This window comes from Stenella coeruleoalba (assembly GCF_951394435.1).
Source record: "Stenella coeruleoalba genome assembly, chromosome: 10".
Lineage (NCBI taxonomy): Eukaryota > Metazoa > Chordata > Mammalia > Artiodactyla > Delphinidae > Stenella > Stenella coeruleoalba.
Genome location: NC_137156.1, coordinates 93,553,786 through 93,577,626, shown reverse-complemented (window position 1 = coordinate 93,577,626; position 23,841 = coordinate 93,553,786). Strand labels below are relative to the sequence as shown.

Below are 23,841 nucleotides of genomic sequence, written 5' to 3'. Positions count from 1 at the left end.
ATCACCCGCTGTCCTCTGCTCGATCAGATGACCTCTCAGGTCTCAGTCCTGGTCTGAACCCCAAAGGACACGCTCCAGGACTTTCAGTCCTCCCAACCCAGCAGGTCCATTTCACTGGGTACTGGCCCATCAGGGGGCCCATATGGCTGCAGAGAACATCCTTGGGATCCAAGAGTAAAACATACAGATGGCCAGACGGATGGAGATGGCGGATAAAATTACACAGCACTCATCTGTGTAAGTGCTGCTTAATAGATTATGGCTCTGACATCAGGAACGTGCATCCAAGTAGGTTACAGCCCGAGTCAACTTGGTGCCCTTTAGAAGCACTGACTAGGGCTTGGCAGGGGCCGTGGAGATCACCTAATTCAGCCTCCCACCTGACGAGAAGCTCAGTACCTGGGTCGAGCAGTGGTCTCATGCCCCGCGCCCCTGCCCCCGCCCCCCCCCCCCCCCAGTGCTATGCTCCAACCACGCTGGCTTCCTTCAGCTCCTGCCAACCCGTCTGTCTGAACACTCCTGCCCTCTACTCTTCACGCCACTCGTTCTCTTCTCGTCTGCTAAGTCTGGGCTTAAATGCATCTCCCTGGAGAAGCCTCCTCTGACCACCCTAAGTGGCCTCTCCATGACACTCTTCCCTCTTCACGCTTCTCCCTTATTTAATTGTTAACTGGCTTACGATCCATCTCCCCTGCTAGACTATAACCTCCTCGAGGGCAGGCCGTCTATGATCTCAGTCCGGACTGTGTCACGGCCACCTCATCCCGTGCCCGGCACCCAGCAGGGGCACCACCAATACCTGCTATCTTAATGAACGCACAATAGTCTTGAAGGACGTGCACTCCTGCAAAACTTAAATCGAGTCCAGCTTTGCATCTACGGCAGCTGAAGTTTAACTCAATAACCAGAAGATCCCTGTCCGTGACAGCTCAAAATCCTGCCAAGCGGGGAAAACGCCGAACGCCAAAGGCCAGCTGAAGGAGGCTGATGTGGCGTTCTCACCTCTCAGAGGCTTATCAGGGTTGTGCCCAGGTCTCTGCGATGGGCTCAGGCTGGCTGGGGATCCTAATCCAGCTAGTTCACTGTTAACTACTCTGGCCTGGCTGACACTTGCATTATTAAGGTGGGGCGGGAAGGACAATCATTCGTAGACCTTCCATCTCAGAACCTGGCTCACACCCCTGACTTGATAACTACAAGCTCGGGGCTTGTGTTGCAAGGAGGCTAATGAAAACACATTTTTCAAACACCGTATGGTGAGGGCAACTGAAGCACCCTCCTCCTCCAACAGCAATCTAAATTTTTAAGTCCTGATTTCAAAGGAAAACGAGTGGCTTGAAGATATCAGATGGTTTACAGGACTCTCCCCTTTGGCATCTAGGACATCTTGATGACAAATTTAAAACCCAGGCAAAGGTAACTGGGAGAAACATCAAGAGAGGCTCTTGACGCTTGCACAGAGGAACTTAGAGGACTCAGGAAATGCACGTGGGCATAGATTTCTCAGTAAGAAGGAGGGTCATGGCAGAGGTGCCGAGGCCAGCTGTGAATGTCACTTAGGTTCTCAGTGCGCAGGGTCCAGGCTTGTGAGTGACACGTCTTTAAGGCCCCCACGGCAGGACTCTAGCCGCTGACAGTTTCTAATGAGAAAGTATTCTCAACCATGAAGTTAGCTCGACTGGAAAAGTTCCAAAGGGGAAGTCCCTCCAGTTACTCAGAACGGGGGGAAATAAAGTTGCCTTCTTGGTCTGGAATCTGGGGATATTTTATGCAGATGGCTCTGACAGAAGTTACTAAGGGGAAGTCAGCTCGCCTTTGATTATTCAAACAGGCTACTGCTATTAAGAATTGCACAACTCTTGGGCAAGGCAGGGGTGGGTTTCGGCTTTGTTTTTTTTAAGCCTATCCTCACGGGAACTACTTATTCTTTTCGAAGAACATTTCATTATAACCTCCCTAACTCACGTCTTTTAAATGTCTCTGCTCTGGTGGAAATGTGACCGACAAGGCAAAGCCATCAGAGCAGCCAGGGTGCAGGTGGACACCCCCGGAGCTGCCACCGGGCTTCTCAGGAGGGCACTTCTGCTTCCCTGCTGAGAAGTGGATGCCGCAGCCACTTTTTTTAGTGCAGGCTGAGTAATCCCGACCTGCAGCCTTCAGGTAACAGAAGTTGCCCAAGCTCCAGGAATGATCACTGTGGGACAAACGCCTTCCTTTGTTTTCATGTGGTTCCACCTTATAATGTGCTAGATGAGATAAGAGCTGTCACCCCACCCAGGGCAAGAGCACAAGGAGGATTATGGAAATGCCAACAGCCCTCCTTCTCTGGGGCAGAGCGATGGTCTGTCCAACGGGCAATGGAATCCATCTAGCTCAGGGGCAACCCGAGAGCAAAGGGTAAGCTTCTATCGGATGAGCTTGAAGACTCCCAGGACAGGTCCCTATAATGAAGGGGCTGGTAATAAAGAAAATTATCCTAGGAAAAGAAATAGGTGAGGGCGGGAGGAAAGACACCTCAGCCGAAACCCTTCTGATGTCTTAGAGCTACACGATGGGGAACTCTTAGGGGGAAAAGGAAAATATTCTGTTTCTGGAGACAGCTCCAAGAATACTGAGCTAGGCGTGAGAAACAAGCAAGCTGATAGATTGGAGGGGAAAAAAAGAAAGAAAAGAAAAGGTGGGGAGAAGAAGGAGTCAGGGAAGGGGGAGCGAGATGGCTGAGAGACAGGGGAATTAAAGAACACCATGGCAACAAGTCTGTCCACCTACCCTGGCCGCCCACCCACAGCCAGATTCTTTGCTGACGCACTTGAGAACAAGCTGGTTCCTACCAGCTCAGGAAGGTGAGCAAACCCGGAGAGCTCATTAAATCCCTTCTCAGCGACTCTTGTCTGCCTGCAGATAGTGAGCAAGGAGGATATAAATAGAAGTTATATAACATCTCTTTGTTGATTCCTGTGCTTACCAAAAAAAATGCAGCATGACCTTGTTTTTTTTTCTGCAGCGTTTTCTTCAGCCTGCGGGTTGAGGACTTTAAGCCAGTTAGGGATCATCTTAAAGTTTAAAGAGGAGGCTATAGATTTCCACATTAAGGACACTCAGGAGGATCACCCAAGCTCGGAACCCGCAGGATCAAGTCCTGCTCAGGTATAAAAAAAAAAAAAAAATCTACTTGCTGTAGAATAAAACTTTAAGGAATCCTGTGGCGTCCTCGGAGGACATTTCTGATGATGCCAGGAGTTGTATTAACACCCAAGAGCAGAGAACCGTGTGAAACCAAATACATGACTTGGGTTTTCAAAGGAGGTCAGAGCACTCAAAATACATACATTTAAAGCCAACTGATGGTTTCTAAATACCTCCAGGAAGATTCAGTTGTCTTTTTCTTTCTCAACAGGCAAGACAGTAAGAGTCCAGTGGAGGGTTTCCCTGGTGGTGCAGTCGTTGGGAGTCCGCCTGCCGGTGCAGGGGACGCGGGTTCGTGCCCCGGTCCGGGAGGGTCCCGCATGCCGCGGAGCGGCTGGGCCCGTGAGCCGTGGCCACTGAGCCTGCGTGTCCGGAGCCTGTGCTCCGCAACGGGAGAGGCCACAACAGTGAGAGGCCCGTGTACCGCAAAAAAAAAAAAAAAAAAAAATAGGCCTCCTTCTTCGGGAGGCCAACAGAGGTGAGAAGTGCAGAGGGAAACACCAACGGGAGGCCCTGAGATCTATCCCAACCCGGTCAGAGTCTCCAGCGCTGCCGGGGCTCCTGGACAGACTCTGGTTCTGACATCTTCACCGGGAAGTAGCTTTAAAGGAGCGTGTGCTTACAAGCTGTGCTGCTGAACCCCCATTACTCTGCTATCTTGTCTAACCTAGTGATGCCACAAGACTCTTTCAAAAAACTGTTACCATGGGAACTTTTCTCTCTCAAGCATTTTTCAAGAAATGTTACAGGTGCTGCAGAATTCAATGCCCTTGGTCTCAGTAAGCATTTTCTGAGTCTTTGAACGTGTGGCTTCAACCGAGAGGACTTTCAAACCCATGATGCAAGGGTTTTGAACACAAATCTCTTCAAGGGATGGGGTTAATCACACAGGGCATGGGTGCTATGATGGCCCGAGGCCCCACTAGGCACGCAAATTCTGAACCACAGGGCCTTTAACGCAGCCTATCCGCTAAACAGAAGACCCCATAGGGATGTCAGCAGCTCAGAGGGTGACCCCAATAAGGGATGCTGTGGCTATCCTCCCTACCATGGGATTTCCCTTCTCATCAGAACTGGGAGGTGGTCAACAACACAACAAGGCATCCATCCAGGCAGGGCAAGAGCCACCATCCCCCACTGAACCCCTGGTCCTAGGTCAGCACATCAGCTCATCTCATCTCTCAACTGAGCCCTATTAGCCCAAGCCTTCTCCTCTTCTAAATTCCTGTGACGAAAACACCATCGACCTTCTATAATATAAACAGCGCAGATCTGGTAGGAACCAATACATCTTCCTGTCCCGACGTGGCAATGTTGCCAGGTAACAATGTAGAAATACACTCAGAAAACTGTATGTGACAATATACAACCTCCGCTCCGCAGCTGATAACCGAGGGAGTGTTAAAACACCATGTTCTCTGAACACTTGGGCTCTTGGTGCGAAAAGAAAATTAAACGGGATATTTCCTCTTGTAAATATAAGACAGGCATACGACTCACACATGCAGCCACTAACTGCGAACAGTAGAGGGGTTTGCCGCAGCCATCTGCAATGCACCCCAGCTTTCACTCTCCTGCCCCTCCACTCCCCCCCCACATGGATTCCAGAAAACTAAGAGAAACGTAACCAAGCACGAGCCTCTCCTGTGTTAGGGACAAGTTCACCTCCGACCAGAGAAAGGACACCAGTGGCAACTACAGAAAAACTCATATCTTATTATAAAACTGGGCGTGCTTCCATCGTGTGGTTCCTAAGTTGACTTAGAGAATTCACTGCATGACCAAGCAGTGACCACTTGCTTCTCAGATCAAATAACTAGCGCTGCCTACCCGCTCCCAACAATGACGAGGAAGATGCAAAGCACCGCAGTGGATGTAGGGCACTGATTAACTCCCTGGCATTGGACCCATGCAACTTCAAGGCTGTCCAGCATGGTAGAAAGTCAAGAGGTTTTTGAGGGAGATAGACCTGGGTACCGAATCTCAGCTCTGCGAACTGGGTGACTTTGCGTAAGACCTCCCTCGATCTTTTGGGACTCAGTTTTCTTATCCAGAATTGGGGTTATCCCACCTCGCCCAGATCAAGTACACAGCAGCACCATGCGCTGTGCCTGCCCTGCAACGGGCACTTTATAAAGGCAACGAGTCCTTTCCTTTTCCTTCTGCAACACATAAACATTCTTCAACCTGCCCAAGACTCGAATATGGGGAGAATCCAGGGCATGGAGCTTCTTCATGCAAAATGGGCAAAAGATGAGCTCTAATAAGCCTCACATTACACCGAAGTACATATGCTCCTTTAGATGCAAGTGAAAATCAAAACTTGTAGCAATATAATCTAACTTTTCTTAGGAGCCCTAATTCAATGAGCTGCCCTCTGTCTCCACGGAGAGGAAGTTATGCAAGAGACCTTCCTTCCCATTAACTTTCATGGACCTGAGACCCTGGAACCCGCTAGAGGGGAAGCAGCATGTGTGGCACATATAACTTTTATTTGGCAAATGAGATGCCCAGCCTGAAAGGTAAAGTCTTTCGTGCTTCTCTTCTCCATCATGCACAGGCCGGTGATGTAACCAAAGCAAAGACACACAAGCCATCTCAGGACTTCTCTGGAAGGCAGACTGCCCTCCACAATGAACCCACTAACAAAAAGAAGAACAAAGAGAGAGAAGCCACACATTCTGCAGAGGGGCTGAGAGCTCAGGCTCTTCTCTGTATTTATTCATTACGTAGAGATCGAGTTACCTTTACCCAACACATGCAGAGACTTCCCTGGGGAACGTGGGGTTGAAACAAACCCTGATACAACTACCAGCTAGCTCTGTGACACTAAGCAAGCAACTTGACCTCTCAGATCCTCTATTTCCCACTGAGCAGAAAGGGGTCCAGGCGGTACCTGCCCACACAGGACCACCACGCAGAGTAAATGAGATCGTGCAGAGAAACCAAGCCTCGCTCCTGGCACGTGAGCGTTCAGACTTTGGTACTCATTATTATTACCACCAACTACAGGTACTATAAAGAAGAAAAGGAGAAGGAAGAGCTCCATCGAGAATCTCTGGCATCACAAGGAGATTTCTCCAAATTGACTTTATATATTTCCCTTGGGTTCTGATAAACTTAACTCCTTCTCTCACCTAAAGAAAGTGCCTCTTTAAAATTGTGATCACCGTTCACAACACATTTCACATCCTCATGTTTATATTGGGAAAAGAACAAGATGACGAACGTAACATGGTGGCGACATACGGTCCAGACTTTGATTCATTCAGGGAACATTTATTGAGCACCCACCATGGTCCAGGTGCTGGGAAGTAAGACTGAGGCTTGACCCTGGGAGAAATTACACTCTTGGGTGGGGGGAGGAGAGGAAGACATAAAACCAAAAAGAAACTGTGAGCAATGACTGCGTATTAGGCACCATTCTGAGCTGCTGTGTGCTTTCCATATATTATCTCATTTAATCCCCAGAGGAGCCCTACGGAGCAGGATTCTCTACGTGTATTTGCTACGTACAGATTGACTTCCCTTCATCCAACACATGCAGAGACTTCTCTGGGGAGCCTGGGGGTGAGACTTGATCTCTGCCTCCTCGGGTCTTACAATGAGCCTCCATTTCAGGAGTGGTGACTGCTGAGTAAATGAACTGCCCAGACAAAGAGACCACTACTTCTGCCTCAGGGGATCAACAAGTTTCCAGAGCAGGAGGCAATTTAAACAGAGCTCAGGGAGCGTGCCAGGCAAAGGGAAAGCGGCACGTCCCACACGGAGCAGAGGCATCTGAGTACACGGCCAGGGCTGGGCAAACGAGCAGGTTGCAGCCACAGGACAATGAACGCGGGGGTGAGCGTGGGAACCCAGGCAGGGCCAGGCACGTGGGCACCAGTGGATCGCAGCAACAGGGCAGTGGATTTGATCTTCCGCGGAAGGCCGTTAGGACAGGGAATGAGGTGGTCCGGCCTTCATCTGGCGGGGCGGGGTGGGCATCACTGACAGCAGTATGGAAGAGAGAAATGTCCGGAGGCAGGGAGGCCTTGAAGAGCCCATCTCAGGCTCAGAACTCAGATGGCCCGTTCTGGCAGATGGTATAGGATGCTTGTCAGGGGCAGGAATTCTGAAGCCAGAGCGCCTTGTTTCCAACCCCAGCTCCCCCAGCCCCAGCCGGGTCACTTTGGGCATGTCATGTAGCCTCCAGGTGTCAACTGTCTGGCTCATTACAAGTCTGAACTAAGTCCTGACTATTAGAATACTGGGAGGTAGAGGAGACGCAGAATGAGTTCCTGATGAAAATCAAGAGGGAGGAGTTGATGACATCAAGGTTTCCAGCTCGGGTGACTGCACAGGTGGCGGTGGGAAGTCCACTGACCTAGATACAGAACACAAGAAGGCCAACGCGGTGGAGGACTGGAGGTGATGGGCACGCCTGGGGTGGCGTGAACTGAGAGTTAACGCAGGTGGAGATGCCCAACAGGGATCTGCGCAGAAATCTGGAGATGATCACAGAGGTAGGGCCAGGAGCTGTTGGCATAAATGGTAGCTGGGAACCACGGGGATGGGTGAGGTCACCCAGGGAGCTTGGAGAAAAAGACGACAAATAGGCTGGAGACCAGGCGCCAGCATCTCACATATTTGAAGGTGAACTGTATGTGTGCCAAGGAGTCCCTTGTTCACCACGAGGAAAACCTCCAGAGGAAGCACAGAAATAGCACAGCGTCAGGCCATCAGGAAGTGACTGACGTAAAGTGTGGCACCCTGGGGTGGACGGTCAGACAGGGCTTCCAGATGAAAACTCTGGACTCCTGAGCCGTGTATACAGATCCCCTCGGGAAGGAGCTGCCCGAGGCTGCCTTCCAAATCTGCGTTAAAAAGTGCTAAGCAGGGCGATGGAATACATTCCCGCAGAGGCAGTAAAGGGAAAGGGGAGATCAGCCCTCCAATCAAGAAAGGAAAGAAAAAGTAGAGGCCTCTCGCTCCCTGAATTTCCATTTATAAGCGGAGTAAGTGGCCAGACTCTCAGGGGACTTAGGGTATTAGTCATCTGGTGAATATTTACCACAAACCTATCACTGCTCTCTACCGGGGGTGAAGACGACAGAACACAGGGATTAAGACTCGGTTCTTTTCCTTAAGCAGCTGCCTATCTCGACAGCAAAGATTCAACAAACACAGGGGCTGGCAGAGGTTTTCCATAAAGGTCCAAATGGTAAATATTCTAGGATTTGCCGGCCGTTCGGTCTGCGGTACAACCCCTCAGCTCTGCCCCAGCAGCGTGAGAACAGCCAAAGACAACACTAAAGGTTATTGTAAGGCTGGCTGTGTTCCAGTAAAACTTTATTTACAAAAGCAGGCGTCGGGCTGGATTCGACCCACTGGCCATAGTTTGCCAATCCCTGGACCAAGGTATCATAAGCCAACAGAGGAGAATCTGGGGTCAGCTTAGAAGTTCATAAGAGGCACTCCATCCTCAGAAGTCACTAAGGAAAGTTAGGAAGAACACGGACCTCTTGCTAGAGCTGAAGGAAGAGAAAGAAAGAAGGACCATTTAGACTTGTGGATTTAATAGGATACAATGAAGGCATAATGACAACAATTTTCCAGTCTTCTCTGACATTTTTTTTTGTTCCTCAGTCAAATTTTGGAGATCACGGAAAACCCGAGGTTTCCTCTGAAGATATCTCTTCTTAGAAATGAATTCCTGCTTATGGGTTTTCTAGGAAGCAAGAAGATGAACACTTTGCATCCAAAGATCTCCCCCCAACTCCCTAACGACTGCAGTCCTGTTAGGGAAGGCCAGAAGAGCACATGTATGGAACCGTCCACTTCTGCCTACAGTGTTGGCTTTGCTACTCAGGAAAGAAGAAAAGTAACATTGGGTCTCCAGTTCCTCTACAGGCACGAGCCGGGCGGGCACATCTTCCCCTCGGACCACCGCAACAGGACTGTGCTTCTCAAACCCAAGTGACAAAGAACACGCTGACCATCTTTGCAGTCATGTTCTGTCCTCAACTGCAGTAGGTCCGTGCATCATCCAGGGCCCACAACACTTGGACAGCTGGGGGCGTTCATTCAAGTCTTATATTCCCAACAATGGGAACGACTTTTGGATTTTGAGTCTTCACTGCAAAACCTTGGTCTAGACCCATAATCCTAAAAGACTCTTGTTCAGTGACACACCAGTTTCCTGGGGATGGAGAGGAAGGGCCTATGTCCAAGGATGACTTAGACCAAAAAGTAAGGATAAAAATAATAATACACAGAAGGAAAGAAAAAGTCCTGGGACAGGGAGCAGGTAACTGGACTGCCTGTTGCTTTCTGCTTCGCCCAGAATGTCCGGCAGCGTAAAAAACCAGTACCCGAAGCAATGAAGCCTCCCACCCTCCTGGACCTCCGATGTTAGCTCAAATACAGAAAGAGTGAGAGGGACTTAGGTGAACAGTGTGTGAAAACAACATACGACAGCACACCCCCCAGGCCCACCGGATCATCAACCACTAGACAGAAGCAAATTATCAGAAGTTGGATTTTTGACGGAGAACAAGTTGAAGAAAACAAAGCTCATTTTTAAATAATAAAGACTGTGTTAACACAAAAAATCACCACCTCGTTTCGAGATCCTTCTGTGACCTGGGCACCGAGTGAGGCACTTTCGGTGAATCACCCTGTCCGACCATCCCAGGAGCCCTGTGAGGTGGGGATGGACACCGTCCTGCTCCCCAGGCAGGAGCTGGCCTGGGGGGTCAAGGACCTTCCCTGAGCCCTGGGGTGGGAGGTGAGAGGCAGGGCTGGAGGCCTTCGTCCCTCCATCAAACCAGCCCCAGGGCAGCAGCTCATTCCTGCAGCCACGCCCTGTACCCCCCCCCCATGTGGCCCTGTTTCATCCTCTCAATAACTGCATAAGGAAGGGACTCAGGCTTCCTAACTCGTGGTTTACAGATGAGAAAACTGACTTTCAGAGCATCCTGAGAAAGTCCAAGGTCACCCCGATGGCAGGGGCAGGGCCGGAATTGTAGCCCAGGTGCTTCCACTCTAGAGGCCAAGCTCCCTCCCCTGCCACGCCTGCCCTTCTGGGCAGTGTCCCCCGAAGTCCCTGACCCCACGCTACCCGTTCTCCAAGGAGGGCCAACTGGCAGCGCCTGCAGCCCTCCTCCCTGAACCAAGCCGGGCGGCTTCGCCGTCCAGACCCCTGGTGGCTTCAGCCAAAGGGCACAGGGGGCGGGGCCACCAGCCTTCCTCTTATTGTCATGGCAACGGCTCCCACACCCCCCAGGCTGGGGAGAAAGCAGTCTCCTGACTCCACTGCTGGCCGTGCTCTTCTCCCACATGGATAAAACCCGAGGTCAGAAAACACCGCTCCCGAATGACTCATTTCTGACTTGGCTGCCAAACACAACACCCTTTTACGTAACTCGCTTGCACACCAGTCTCCTCGTCCTCCGCCTCGGGGTAGCTGTCCTGTCAAACCAAGGCTGATCTGCCTCACCAGCTGGCCTCCCACCTCCCGCCAAGGCAAAGCAAAGCGCCCTTCCTGCCCCCCATCTCCGCTCACTGGGGTCGGGGTGGCCTCCAGTCCAGCGTGCTCCCCGCTCAGTGCCTTCTTGCGGCGACTTCTTCTGGAAGGGGTGGGAGATGTCCTATCGAATATTGGCTCTTGGGCTGCTGTCTTAAGCCAACCACAAAAAATAAGTGTGTGGCAAGGGAAAGGCCCCTGGACGAGGGACCTCTCTCTCTCTCAGCTGAATCCGCAGCCAGCTTCCTGACAGAGCACTTCTCACTTTTTCCAACTCGAGCTGTGTACGTGCGGAAAAGAAAATCCTTTCTGGGTGTGTCTGTAGGCTAGACTTGGCATGGGAAGAGCCGTGGGCAGCCATTTGATACATACAACTCACTGGGCTTCTGCAACCGGAAGCAATTAATCCACAAAAAATGTTCTTTTTCGATCTTTTCCCTGCGTTTGCTGTGAGGTTCTCTATGGTCGTGACAGCACGTACAGCCCCAAACATCTGTATGTGCTTAAAAAAGAAACCTAACACTGGGTATGTTCAAAGATACATTCTACTCCTCCCCTTCCCCCAGGTGAGAGCAGTCTCTGTCCTCCTGAAGCGAAGAGGAAGTGGAAGAACCTCCCCCGGGTGCTGGTGGGGACATGTCAGGAGGAAGAAACACAGAAGTTGGCAAGGACGCGAAGGACGGATATGCAAGTGGCATGAGGCTCGCTGAGCCCTGCGTTGCCAAAAATTAATTCAGAAGCAAATGCTTATTTGATAGTTTCCCACTTGCTACAAAACATCAAGCGGAAAGACTTCTTCTGGGGGCTGGCAGGAAGTGGGTGGCATGAGAGAGGGCAGAGAGAAGGCAGGAGTTACTCTTTTTTTTTTTTTTTTAATAGATCTTTACTGGAGTATAATTGCTTCACAATACTGTGTTAGTTACTGTTGCACAAGAAAGAGGATCAGCCCTATGCCACATGTTCCCATATCCCCTTCCTCTTGAGCCTCCCTCCCGTCCTCCCTAGGTCATCGCGAAGCACCGAGCTGATCTCCCCGTGCAATGCGGCTGCTTCCCACCAGCCAACTATTTTACATTCGGTAGTGTGTATATGTCCATGCTACTCTCACTTCGCCCCAGCTTCGCCCTCCCACCCCATGTGATCAAGTCCATTCTCTTCGTCTACCTCTTTATTCCTGCCCTGCAACTAGGTTCCTCGGTACCAATTTTTTTTTTTTAGATTTCCTACATATGCATTAGCATCCGGTATTTGTTTTTCTCTTTCTGACTTATTTCACTCTGTATGACAGACTCTAGGTCCATCCACCTCACTAAAAATAACTCAATTTCATTTCTTTTTATGGCTGAGTAACATTCCATTGTATACATGTGCCACATCTTCTTTATCCATTCATCTGTCGATGGACATTTAGGTTGGTTCCATGCAATCCCTATCAAACTACCAATGGCATTCTTTACAGAATTATAACAAAAAATTTTACAATTCATATGGAAACAGAAAAGATGCCAAATAGCCAAAGCAATCTTGAAAAATAAAAACGGAGTTAGAGGAATCAGGTTCCCTGACTTCAAACTATACCACAAAGCTACAGTAATCAAGACAGTATGGTACTGGCACAGAAACAGAAATATTGATCAGTGGTACAGGATAGAATGCCCAGAGATAAACCCACACACATATGGGCACCTAATTTACAACAAAGGAGGCAAGAACATACAATGGAGAAGACAGCCTCTTCAAAAAGTGGTGCTGGGAAAACTGGACAGCTACATGTAAAAGAAGGAGTTACTCTTAAAGAGAAGCTCGGTCCCATGGCTCAACGATGTCACCCATTCCTGGAGAACCCCAGGGTAGTGGTACCATCTCCTTGCTCCTATAAGCAGAGGGTTCACCATGAAGCCTGAGCCACTCTGACAGCACCCAGGTAGGAGAAGTTTTGGAGGCAGTATCTATCTTCAGAGAAGCCAGGGCAGGGACAGAAGATATGGGAAGACTTGGAGTCCACTATGCCAGGCCAGGAACTATCCCCAATTCAGCTTCCAGGCATTTCAGGGCTTAAGTGATGGTGTGACAGATTACAAGGTTTCAGAGTAAGGTCAATTCTCCATGTGAGGGTTCCTAGCGAGCATTGTAGGTCCTTAGTTTTGGACTGCTACAAATGGAATCCCTCTGAGGTCTGGATAATGAAGTTTAGAACTTCTGAAGAACTCTGGTCCCCAGTGACCTTACCCTCAGTACAAGGGTGAATTTTCACACACCATCAGAAGGGAAAGGACAGGAGTTGACACTTTTGCAAAAATGGGATTGAACTTCCAGAGAGAACTGAGCTCCTCCATTGCAGAGACAATAGTGTCTCCCTTTCTTGCCCAACTCAGGGGCTTGACCGACCCATGGCAGGTGCTCAATCAACGATAACAAGGGTGTGGGGGAGCCAGCCTCCCTCTCTCCTTAGTGCACAAGCTCTACCCACAGCAAGAGGTGCCACTCCTCTCCCCTCCCTCTGGAGCCGAGCCGGTCTCACGACTGGCTTTGACCAGTAGAACATGGCAGAAGTGTTGTACCATGGATTCCAAGCCCAGGCCTTAAAACGACTGGTAGCTCCCACATCCTACTCCCCAAAACGCTGCTTCTCAGAACCTAGCCACCACGCTCTAAGAAGCCCAGACCACACAGAGAAGCCACATGGAGGAGAATCAAGGGCACAGTCCCCGCCCAGCAGCCAGCTGGGAGCTAGCACCAGTGCTACAGCCGTACAAGTGGCCATCTTGGCCGTCCCAGCCCAATCAAGGCCCTGATGACTGCAGCCCCAGCCAGGATCACGCACAGCAGAACTACTTACTGCTTGTATGATGAGGGGCGAGTTCCGTAACTATTCTGGGCTTTAGTCTCATCTGAAAAATGAGATAATCATGGCACCTACCTCTTAGGGAGACTGTAAGAATTAAATGAGATGATACGTGAGAAACCCGTAAGCATAGTTCCTGGTCCACAGTAAGCCCTTAATAAATGCTGGTTATCGTCATCATCATTACGGTTTTTACTTTCATTTTTTAATGATCATACAGTAAAACTGACTTTTTGGTGCGCAGTTCTACAAATTTTCACGCATGTATAGATTTGTGTGTCCAAAGCAGGACACACAACAGTGGCATCACCCAAAAAACTCCTTTGTGCTATTCCCTTATGGTCGGATTCTCCCCTCAGCCCTATGCTGGAAAACACTGATCTGTTCTCCATCCCTACAGCCTTGTCCTTTGAGAATGTCATATAAACAGAAGCACCCAGGGCATCGCTTTCTGAAACTGGCTTCTTTCACTCAGCGTAATGCCTCTGAGGTGCAGCCACGTCATCGCATTTATCAATAGTTCATTCCCTTTTATTGTTGAGTAGGATGCTGTTGCATGGACGTCCCACAGACTATGCAATCACCGTACTTTAAATAATTATTTTCACAAGCCAGGGAAGAAAGACTTCAGAAATGGAGCCAGCCAGCCATCACTACTGGATTCTGAGTATTTCTGGAAAAACATCTAATAATCTCTAAAAAGTCCTGATTCAAAGAGGTAAGGAACCCAGGAGTCCACACGCATGTATGTCTCATGATAGATACACACAGGAACAGAAACCCAGGGATGACTTCCCGAATCCCACACAAAACTAGGTTGGAAAGCATGTCTCACTCCCCTTCCTCTCCACGTGAAGCCTGCTGCACATCTTGGGAGGAGGCGCTAGTAAAGCTAAGGGCTCTTCTGCAGCTGTCTCCTTGGAGAACCAGCACACAGCCCTGGAGCTGTGCAGTGCTGCACGCCCCACAGCGACTGCCTTTTCTACCACCTGTCCCTGAGAAACAGGAGTCCAGGGGAGCCCACCTGGATTCCCTTCCTGGGACTGGGACACATCACGGTGAACAGGAAGGACGGCGGGCAGTGCGCTCCAGCTGGGACCCACCCCGCCTGTAATGGCCGACAGCCTTCGGCGACCATTAGCAGTCACAACTGCAGCCTTCACCCGACTCACGCTAACTTCCCAGCTGCTCTTTTAGTACTCTGAACCGGCTTCTCTAAAGCAAAACAAAACTGAATCACACTCCCCCTGGGACTGCAGGGTGTCTGTGCTTAGGTGGCCCCAGACAACTTGAATTCCACATCATTTTCTCTGGAGAAACAGGAGCTCAGGGCCAAGTCAGCTGCAGGCTAGAATGAATTTTCCTGGAACCGCAGGGTTTTAACGAGGCAGTGGGTGAAATCCTCCCAGCAACCCCTGAAATCACAGGAGGAGAGAGAGATGGGGCACGGGCAGAGCCAGCACACGCTCCCTGCTGTGCCCTCCCAAGCTGGCAGGGGGCTCACAGGCCACCCTATCCAGGCCCACCCAGCCGTGAGCACACTGGCTCTTCCAACAGACAGCAGCTCCGCTCGCCGAGAGGCTGGGCCTGGAGCTCCACCGAGGCATTTCATCTGGAGCCTGAGCATATGAGTAATAAATGTGTGAAAACATGAAACTAATATTCGTAATTACTTTACAAGATAAAGAACTGGAAGGAAAAACAGCTTCTGTGTGCCTTGCCATCACCATCAGGGGTACACTGTGAAAAACACAGCATCTCGCCAGAAACTCAGACTGCGTCGTGCCAGCCAGGCTCAGCGCCGGCAGCCCTCAGTCTCCTCGAGCCCTCCCCGGGCTTCATTATTCCTTAATTAACGGTGTCTTCTTGTGTCCAGTCATCCAGACTCGGTAAAGCCTCCCGGGGCCAAGTGGGGGGCCCTCTGACCTTCTGGCTTCTGGCAGCCAATCGGGCGACACTTTGGCCAACATGCATTAACTATAAATGGGTCCAAGGCACCAGCCTTGAGGAGGGAGCGAGCGTTGGAGAGTCTCCATTCATGACGTCCTGTCCCCACCGGGCTCAGGATACTTTTCCTCCTTTATTGAAGTATAGCTTTTGTAGAGTAAAGCACACCAATTCTAACTGTATGGCTCCCAGAGATTGAAACAGATTTATACCCACGTAACTACCAACACGTAGCCCATCGTTTCCAACACCCCAAAAGGCCTCCTATGCCCCTCCTAGAAAACATCCTGCCCTGTGAGCACGCCTTCCACTCTTGTGCCTCTGGGCCTTCTCGCCCTGCGGCATGGTCCAGCCTCCGCACCCCCCAGCTCTATGCATAACTTTCACCCCCACACCCATCCTTCAAAACCCATGTCATCAAAAAACCTTTCACTGACTCTTCACGTGGCTGCCGTTACTTCTCCCTTGGGGGGTCCGCAGTATCTTTCCTACCTCTTGGATGGCACTACACATCATTCTTGAGACACAGCTTCCTATGTGCATGTATACTAAGTCTTATACCCTTGCTTCATTTTTAATTTCTTGAAGACTGGGATTAGCAAATTAGCAACTTTTTTTTTTTTTTTTTTTAATTGAGGAGGGGAAGGAATAACCTAAGGTTTCCAACTTATTTGGCCAGTAGGGAAAAAACCCCAACCACTATCAACACCACTTTATTCAAGAAAAGATATCAGAGATTAAAAAAAAAAAAATTGGACAGGCTATAACCTCAGAATAAAATGGTCAGATGGTCCTTCAAACTGATACATTTGGTTTATGAAACACTGACCACATCACCCTGGTTTCCACACTTGGCTGTGCCTGGAGAAAATTCTCATAGACCGACCGGCCCCAGTGTCTGGAAACCACTGCCCTGAAGTCCCTAGTTCAGTGTCATGTACACAGCAAGTGCTCAATTAATGTTTAGTTTGACTGATCTAGTCCCTGGGAATCACATGGTTCAGAGACCAGGAGAGTTTCAGCCCTGCTTCCATGACAGCGCACATACCCAGACAGCAGGACCACGGCAGTGGGCGAGCGAATCCTTGTGAACAGAGGACCTGCAGGACCCATCCACGCGCACATGCATGGTCAGACTCACGCGGGACAAAATCAAACGGCAGCCCACATGTTACAGGTCACAGGTGCCCGTGTGACAGTTCAGTCGTGCAGCGGACTCTCCCACCAGCACAAATCTCAACTGAGGGCAGCGCACATAAGAACGTCAGAAGTGTGTGTTGGGGTACTTGGGCTGGAGGCCGAAGAGACAGGGCCGCCGCAGTTGCCATGGGTGGGGAGGGCACAGGGTGCCTAGCTGCAGGAGCGAGTGGGGCTGAAACCCAGGTGCCCTGGCTCAGGCCCAGGAGAAGAAATGCCCTTTTTAAATTTGCACAAAGAAACAAAACTTCATTAATCCAGATTCTGAAATTAAATTCAAGACCAAGAATATATGGTCAGGGCTTCCCTGGTGGCGCAGTGGTTGAGGGCCCGCCTGCCAATGCAGGGGTCGCGGGTTCAAGTCCTGGTTCGGGAGGATCCCACATGCCGTGGAGCAGCTGGGCCCGTGTACCACGGCTGCTGAGCCTGCGCTCTGGAGCCCATGAGCCGCAGCTGCTGAGCCCGTGTGCTACAAATGCTGAAGCCTGCACACCTGGAGCCCGTGCTCTGCAACAGGGGAGGGCACCGTGGTGAGAGGCCCGCGCACCGCGGCGAGGACTGGCCCCCGCTCGCCGCAGCTGGAGAGGGCCCATGAGCAGCAACGAAGACCCCACACAGCCAAAAATAAATAAATAAAATAAACTTATTTTTTTTAAAAAAGAAATAATACATTTAATTAGGGGACCAAACATCCCAGTGTACACCTGCTGACCTAGCATAATAATTAATGGCATAAAAAAAAAAGAATATATAGTCAAGTCAAATATATACATAAGGGTGAACTTTATGATATATGAATTATATCTCAATCAAAAGCTGTTATCAAAATGTGTGTGTGTGTGTGTGTGTGTGTGTGTGTGTGTGTGTATACACACACACACACACACACACAGCTAAGTAAACCCTTATTCAGAGCCAACAAAGAATGAAGAATGCATGAAGGGAGTATCCAAAGTATTTTAAAATATTTAAAGGAATCTTTTTAACTGCCGTGTCCACGTGAAAATTATGTATATATTATTAAAATTCATTAAAATTGCTTCTTTAAGGACTTCTACTCAGAATTCTACTTCCTATTATTATTTTAAAATATGCGTCATAACAAGCCAACAAAAAGTCATCTATTTACCTTTGACTAAGCTAGCCTGGCTTTCCCCTATTAGCTCCTATTAGTTCACACTGGTTCAGTTTTATTGAGCTTTTCAGTTAAAAGAAAGAGAAATATATAGTTTGCAAGAGCTGCAAGGTCCACAGATGTAACAAATCTAAATAGCACACAGTCCAAACCCCTCTGGTCATCAGGTGACGGGATCCTCTATGATCCTGGATAAAAGCTGTAAACATAATTCACGCAATCATTCATGAACAAACATTCACGGATTATCTAGTATGCTCCAAATCCTGGGCCAGGTTTCTTCACATATCCTCAGCATTTTATCAGTTTTTGAATGTAACTCACGTTTTAGAACCAAGTCTGAATTAGGACAGGATGACCACAGCAAGATAGCAAAAGAATTCGCTTTTCAGAACAATACAATTTCGTGCCCTAAAAATGAGCTGTCTCTCGTACAGGAGTCTCAGCACCGCCCAGTACCTGGTGCCCGGAACAAATCCTCCTCCTGTTCAGCAAGGACGCCCCATGAGCAGCAAAGCTGCCTTCTTACCTGTATGGTGGTGTTGCCTCCTTCCAGCAGGGCGATGGCCAGGAGAATGCTTTCATGGAACACTCGATCGCTGGATGCGTTCATTATGAGGTCGATGACTAGATTGGAGGCCCCCTCCTTGTCAAGATGGCACTGAACCTCAGCCAGGCTCATCTCCCCCCTGCTCATGGAGCTGGACCCGGAACCTCCCCCTAGGAAGATGGAACATTGCTCTTATCAACCACAATCAGAGCAGTTAACATTTATTGCATACTTACCGAGTACCAACATTTTGTGCACTCAACACTTTAGTGATGCTATCTTAACAAGCACAAAGGAAGGTACTCGTTATTAGCACAGAGATTAAGTCACTTGTCCAAGGACACCCAGTGCAGCTTGTAAGTAACAGAGGTGGAACTTGGATGTAGGCAGGTAAGATGAAGGAAGAATAAGACATTTCAAGCAAGAGACTTAAAGCCATCCAGTCAAGACTCTCCCTTACATTAAAATACAGTGACCCGGGGCAGAATTATTAAGAACTGATCTGAGTTTAAGAGACAAACCGAACTTAAACACTTCTTAGAACTTAAACACGCTCAAGAAGCATAGCCTATAACGATCACTTCAGTTCTCTTTCTAAGAAGCCCACCGCAGCCCCAAAACTCACCCTTTCACATACTTTTTTCATTCATTCATTCAATAAATATTGACTCAGTGCTTGGCATGGAGCGGAGAGCAGGGGGTAGGGGAGTGAACCAAACAAAGTTCATCTCCTCACTGAGCTTCAGACGAGAAGCATATACTTAGGAAGAGAAGGCCTGTGCCATTTAGTGGAACAGATTCCAATCGTGTTGAGAAAGTGCCTATTTAAGAACTTGCACTATTATTGGCAAAACCCGAAATATGAATGTTCATGGGGAAATGGGGTGATTAAAAAAAAACCACAAAAAACCCCCAGAAAATCATCTATCAGTCCCTCCCTGCAGAGTTCAATTCAAATGCCACATCCTTTACATTGCTTTCCTTGAGTCCAATCTATTGCATTTCTAGTACAAGGTAGACACTGGCTGTCACATCTTCTCTCCAACAGCTTCTTAAAGCAGAACCTGTCTCTGATGCATTTCCAAACCCCCCTCCTGATATCGCTCCAGAGCCTCACATGTTTGTTGAATGACTGCACTTCGGCAAGTAAAGAGAAATAGTTTTGAGATGTTGTGGGAAGAACTTCTGCTTGACAATCACTGGGAACGTTTGGATGAGAAGCTAAGGTCTGTCTCTGGGGTGCTCTGTGGGCAGATCCGCTCTACATTTTCATTTGGCGAGAAGCCCAAGATCCCTTCCCAGAGATTGCCAGAATTACTTTACTAACCACTGAGTACTTCTGTGCCACCAGCAGAGTCCACCAAGGACTGAAGTGCTCAAGGGTCATCACCATAGCCTGGGAATCAGGCAACTCACATTTGTGCTTTGAGCACGGAACTACTGGCCCCTCTTAAAACCAACACCATCGCTCACAGTTGAATTCAACGTTTTGGTAGCCTTTACCTGTAATTGTGCTTACAGTGTTTTGGGACTCCTTTCAGGATGTGTTTTTAAGCAATTCTTTACTGGTTTTTTTTTTTTTTTTTTTTTTGCAGAAACCTAAGACTTTGGGGAGGCACAAAGCTTGGGCATTAGAATTAGATTTAATTAATTTAAAGCAGCTTTACATTACAGACCAGTCACTAATAAGCTCCCCTTTCCTCTGTTCAACAGGGATGACAGCAGTCCCTACCAGATAGTAACTCAGAGGAGAAAAGGAGATAAAGAAGGCAAAATGCTTGGGAAAGCCTTCGGCTCAGTAAGTGTATAATAAATGGTGGCTTTCGCCTCCTCACTGCCAACAGCATACTCATTTTACGGGAAAACATGAGTCCTCGTGGCCACGAGAAAATGTGCGATAAAGTCAAGTTCATTGAGTCATTCAAGTCTCACCAAGAGGGCTGCTGCATGGGAAAAAGGGGCAAAACACTCAGCCAATATCTAATTGCAGGGAAACATTTTTAGACACCAATTTGATGGTAGACCAGAGACAAAACAAGCTGCTAAAATAATACACTTGCAACCCAAATGCATCTGTTAGAGGTCCAACCTGCTAATCAGAAACACGCAGCTCTTGCGTGGCACACTCAGTTCACACGTGCAGCTAATTAGCACCCCACGTGGCCTACCTCCTCCCCCGGGCTTGCCGGGTCCTCCTGGTGACAGCGGGCCATTGCCAAAGCTGGTAAGGCTCTCTCTTCTTCCTGAAGGTCTGATGTTTCCATAGTAACGGTTGACCAAAATCTGCCTGAGGGCCTCACCCTTAATTCAAACAGGATAATGAAATCAGGTTCTGAATTTAATGCATGACTGAGCTACTAATATTAAAAAAAAACAACACAGAGGTACTCAGTTATAACTGGCTCAGTCTCACTCAGTGAAAAAATAAATTATTAATAAGAGCATTTGGAAACTCTGAAGTTAACTTCTTCAGTGTTTTCTCAGGAAACCACATCATAAAAAAGCATCAATCTAAAATATTAAATATCTGAAAGTACTCTCTCACACGGTGATAAAGACAGAACATTAATCTCGGAGGGTAACTAAGAGTAACAAAAAACAAAACAAAACAAGAGAAAATCCCTTTGGGATAAGCCAATAAAATTCAGACAAATTGAAAAATTCACAGGTCATCTTCCCCACAGCAATATGAAAATGTTACTCCAACCAGAGCATTCATCCCAAGGTCCAAAGAAAATCTCAACGTATCAGAGTAATAGAGTAAATAAAACAATAAGCTGAAAGTAAGCCTTTCTTACAGAAATAGTCAATGGGCCACATAGTGAAGAAAAAATAATGCAACAGAAAATAAATTTCTGGCAGAGATCAGATATGTCAATCAAAAAATAGGTAGCATGGATAAAGTGACATTTGGGATTTGCTTTGAAGTAATATGGGAGGAGGGTACTAGCTGGGTATAAATGAGACAAGAGTGGGCATGAGTTGATAGTCACCGAAGCTGAGTTATGAATGAGGGTTCTTGAAACTCTTCAAAATATGTATTTTGGATATTTTTAAACATTTCCATGATAAAAACTTAAAAATATACATAAATATCAAACGACTCCTGGGCAGGGGATATAACAAACTGCCGCGATTCCAACCAAAAAAGAAAAAAAAACAAAAAATCCTAACCAAAAACACAACCTTGACTTATTCTCAAATACTACGCACATTGGTAAAGCAGCACAAAGCAGTGGGATTTATTCTCAGCTCTACTCCTCGTGCAGTCTTACTGAGGGACTCCCAGACCACCTCCCAATCTGGAAGTTTCTACCAGTTAAAGGATATATGGATTTCCCCTGGACCCTTAAGTCCTGGAGTTCCTCTGGCACATCACTGAGAGGTAAGTGGGAAGTCTAGCAGAGAGAAGAGGTGCTGCAATACAGCAAGTCTCTAAAATAGAGACACAGGAGTTCTTCTGAAGAGACCTGCCACTGTAACGGGAGCCAGTGGAGCTTAAAGTGATTTGTTGAGAGGCTCTAAGAGCAGGACTGGAGACTTCAAGGAGGGTGTTTGCAAAACAAGATGGGAGGGAGAAGAGTGTCCTAAGGGTGGTGGGGAGGCAGGACCAGGGAAGAAGGACCAAGGCACAGAAACCTTTAGTTCAACTGTCAAAATGATGTGAGGTCCCAGAGCTACACAGCCTGGCTTTTCTCCTTTGTTAAACGCATGCTGCTGGTCAGACTCCAGGGAAAAATGGAGAGATGGGGTAAACAGGAGAGAGAAAAGGGGGGAAGGCAGTCCTGATTTTTAAATGAAAGTTCAGGCATGAAAAGAAATCTCAATTTTCCTCTCTCCATTCCATCCACAAATACGTCTCTCGTCGTAGTTAAGCAAGGGAGAATGCCTGTAACTAGGACATGAAACTCATTTCGTACTTCGACCACCAGTAAATTCAAGATTCCAAGAGTACTTTCAGTGAAGAAGCTATTTGTGATCTTTAAAAATACTTTCAAAGTAAGCTGTTTTCAGTATAATATTCTTTAATGGCTTAGGAAACCACATTTTTGTATAAAGATATAGCTTTGCACCAGAACAAACGTTATCAACGCTTTCCAAAGCAGTCATGGAGAGCATGGTGATTTTGAAAGGCTGACTTCACAAGAGAAACACATATTTCAAAGGAATGGTCAAGAAAGCTGACTAAGAAAGAAAAGGGGGAAAGGCAAGGCTACCGCCACATTGAATGTAACAGTACACTAAATACCATTTCCCTCTGTCAACACAATGATGCATCTACTTGATTTTGTTTCTGAAGATACAAACTCTGAGCTCCCCCAGAACGGAGGGTTGGCAGGAAACCATCCCGGTTTTCTATGGGATCCTCTTGGGCACCACAAGAACACTGTTTGAGAGGTAAATGGCTGATCTGAGACCTGTACGCTGCAGCCACAGAGAACAGCCAACATTGCCACTGTGGCAAGAACCTGGAAGAGCACAGGGTTGAATGGTCAAAGGCAGGGTGACTGTCACCAGCCAACAAACATGCACCCTTTAAGGGAAGACTCAACCAGAGGCTTCACACTACGATTCCACCTAGGACTGGAGTGGCTCAGAGTTTCCGCTCCTCGGGGTTGTGAGGGTCTCATCAGCAAGACCCAGGTCAGTCTGCAATCAAGGAAGCAGGAAGTAGAGAAAGGAGCATATGCCGTCCGGGAACACGTGGACTCCAGGAACAGGAACTTCACATTTATGCAGCCTGGATGCCAACTAAAGTTCCAAAGGGATCTCACATTACCATTTTGCCTCTCCTTGCACAGACAAACCCTAGCAGTTACCATAGCAACCAACGCATCAAATGGTACCTTTTCCCCCATAAGAGGATATCATGAAATGTGTTCATTATGGAAAACACACACACACACGCTCCACCCTACAAACTTTTAATTTTTTCCCTCTTAATTGTACGGTTTTTGGCACACATGCACCTCACCTTCACTCCACAAAAAATAAATTTTAAGGCAAGGGGAAAAAAGAGAACACGTGGGATTTGCTTTTTTTTAAAAAACAAAAAAACGAAAAAACAAGATGAGATTCATTCCCTTTCTGAAAGAATAAAGACTGAAAATTTTAGGTAAAAAAAAGGGACAGAAAGAGAAAATGCAGAAGCATTATTAAAAGTGATGCAAATCCTTAGTGTGAAAACTTAGGTTCAAGGAAAATTCTGTTTTTCTGAGCTCGTGGTTTAATTTAGGAAAAATTAAAATCTGCAGAGAAAAGCCTTCCTAATCATCTTGATATAAATTACTCAACAGCACTAAGCTGTTCACGGCGTACTGGGCTGAGAAAGCTGATTGCAGAGAAGGAAAAAAAAGTCACTTCCCAAAAAACATCACTTCCCCAGCTCTCATATTTGGCCATGCAGCCTTTTCTTCAAAAAGAATACTAGTTTTCCCCCAGCAGTTTACACCTACAGCATGCAAACCAATATC

The 23,841-nt window shown here is 48.0% G+C and overlaps 1 protein-coding gene across 2 annotated transcripts in view; it reads right to left on the bottom strand.

Annotated features, from left to right (window-relative positions):
* The window catches only part of ITPR1 (inositol 1,4,5-trisphosphate receptor type 1), a 321,065-nt gene that overhangs the window by 83,319 nt on the left and 213,905 nt on the right, over positions 1-23,841 (bottom strand). For both annotated transcript variants that reach the window (XM_079933479.1, XM_079933480.1), the window contains 2 exons: positions 20,536-20,668; positions 18,347-18,537 (listed from right to left, as the gene is read on the bottom strand). In XM_079933479.1, the coding sequence (XP_079789605.1) occupies positions 18,347-18,537; positions 20,536-20,668 (324 nt within the window). The remainder of the gene's footprint in view (positions 1-18,346; positions 18,538-20,535; positions 20,669-23,841) is intronic.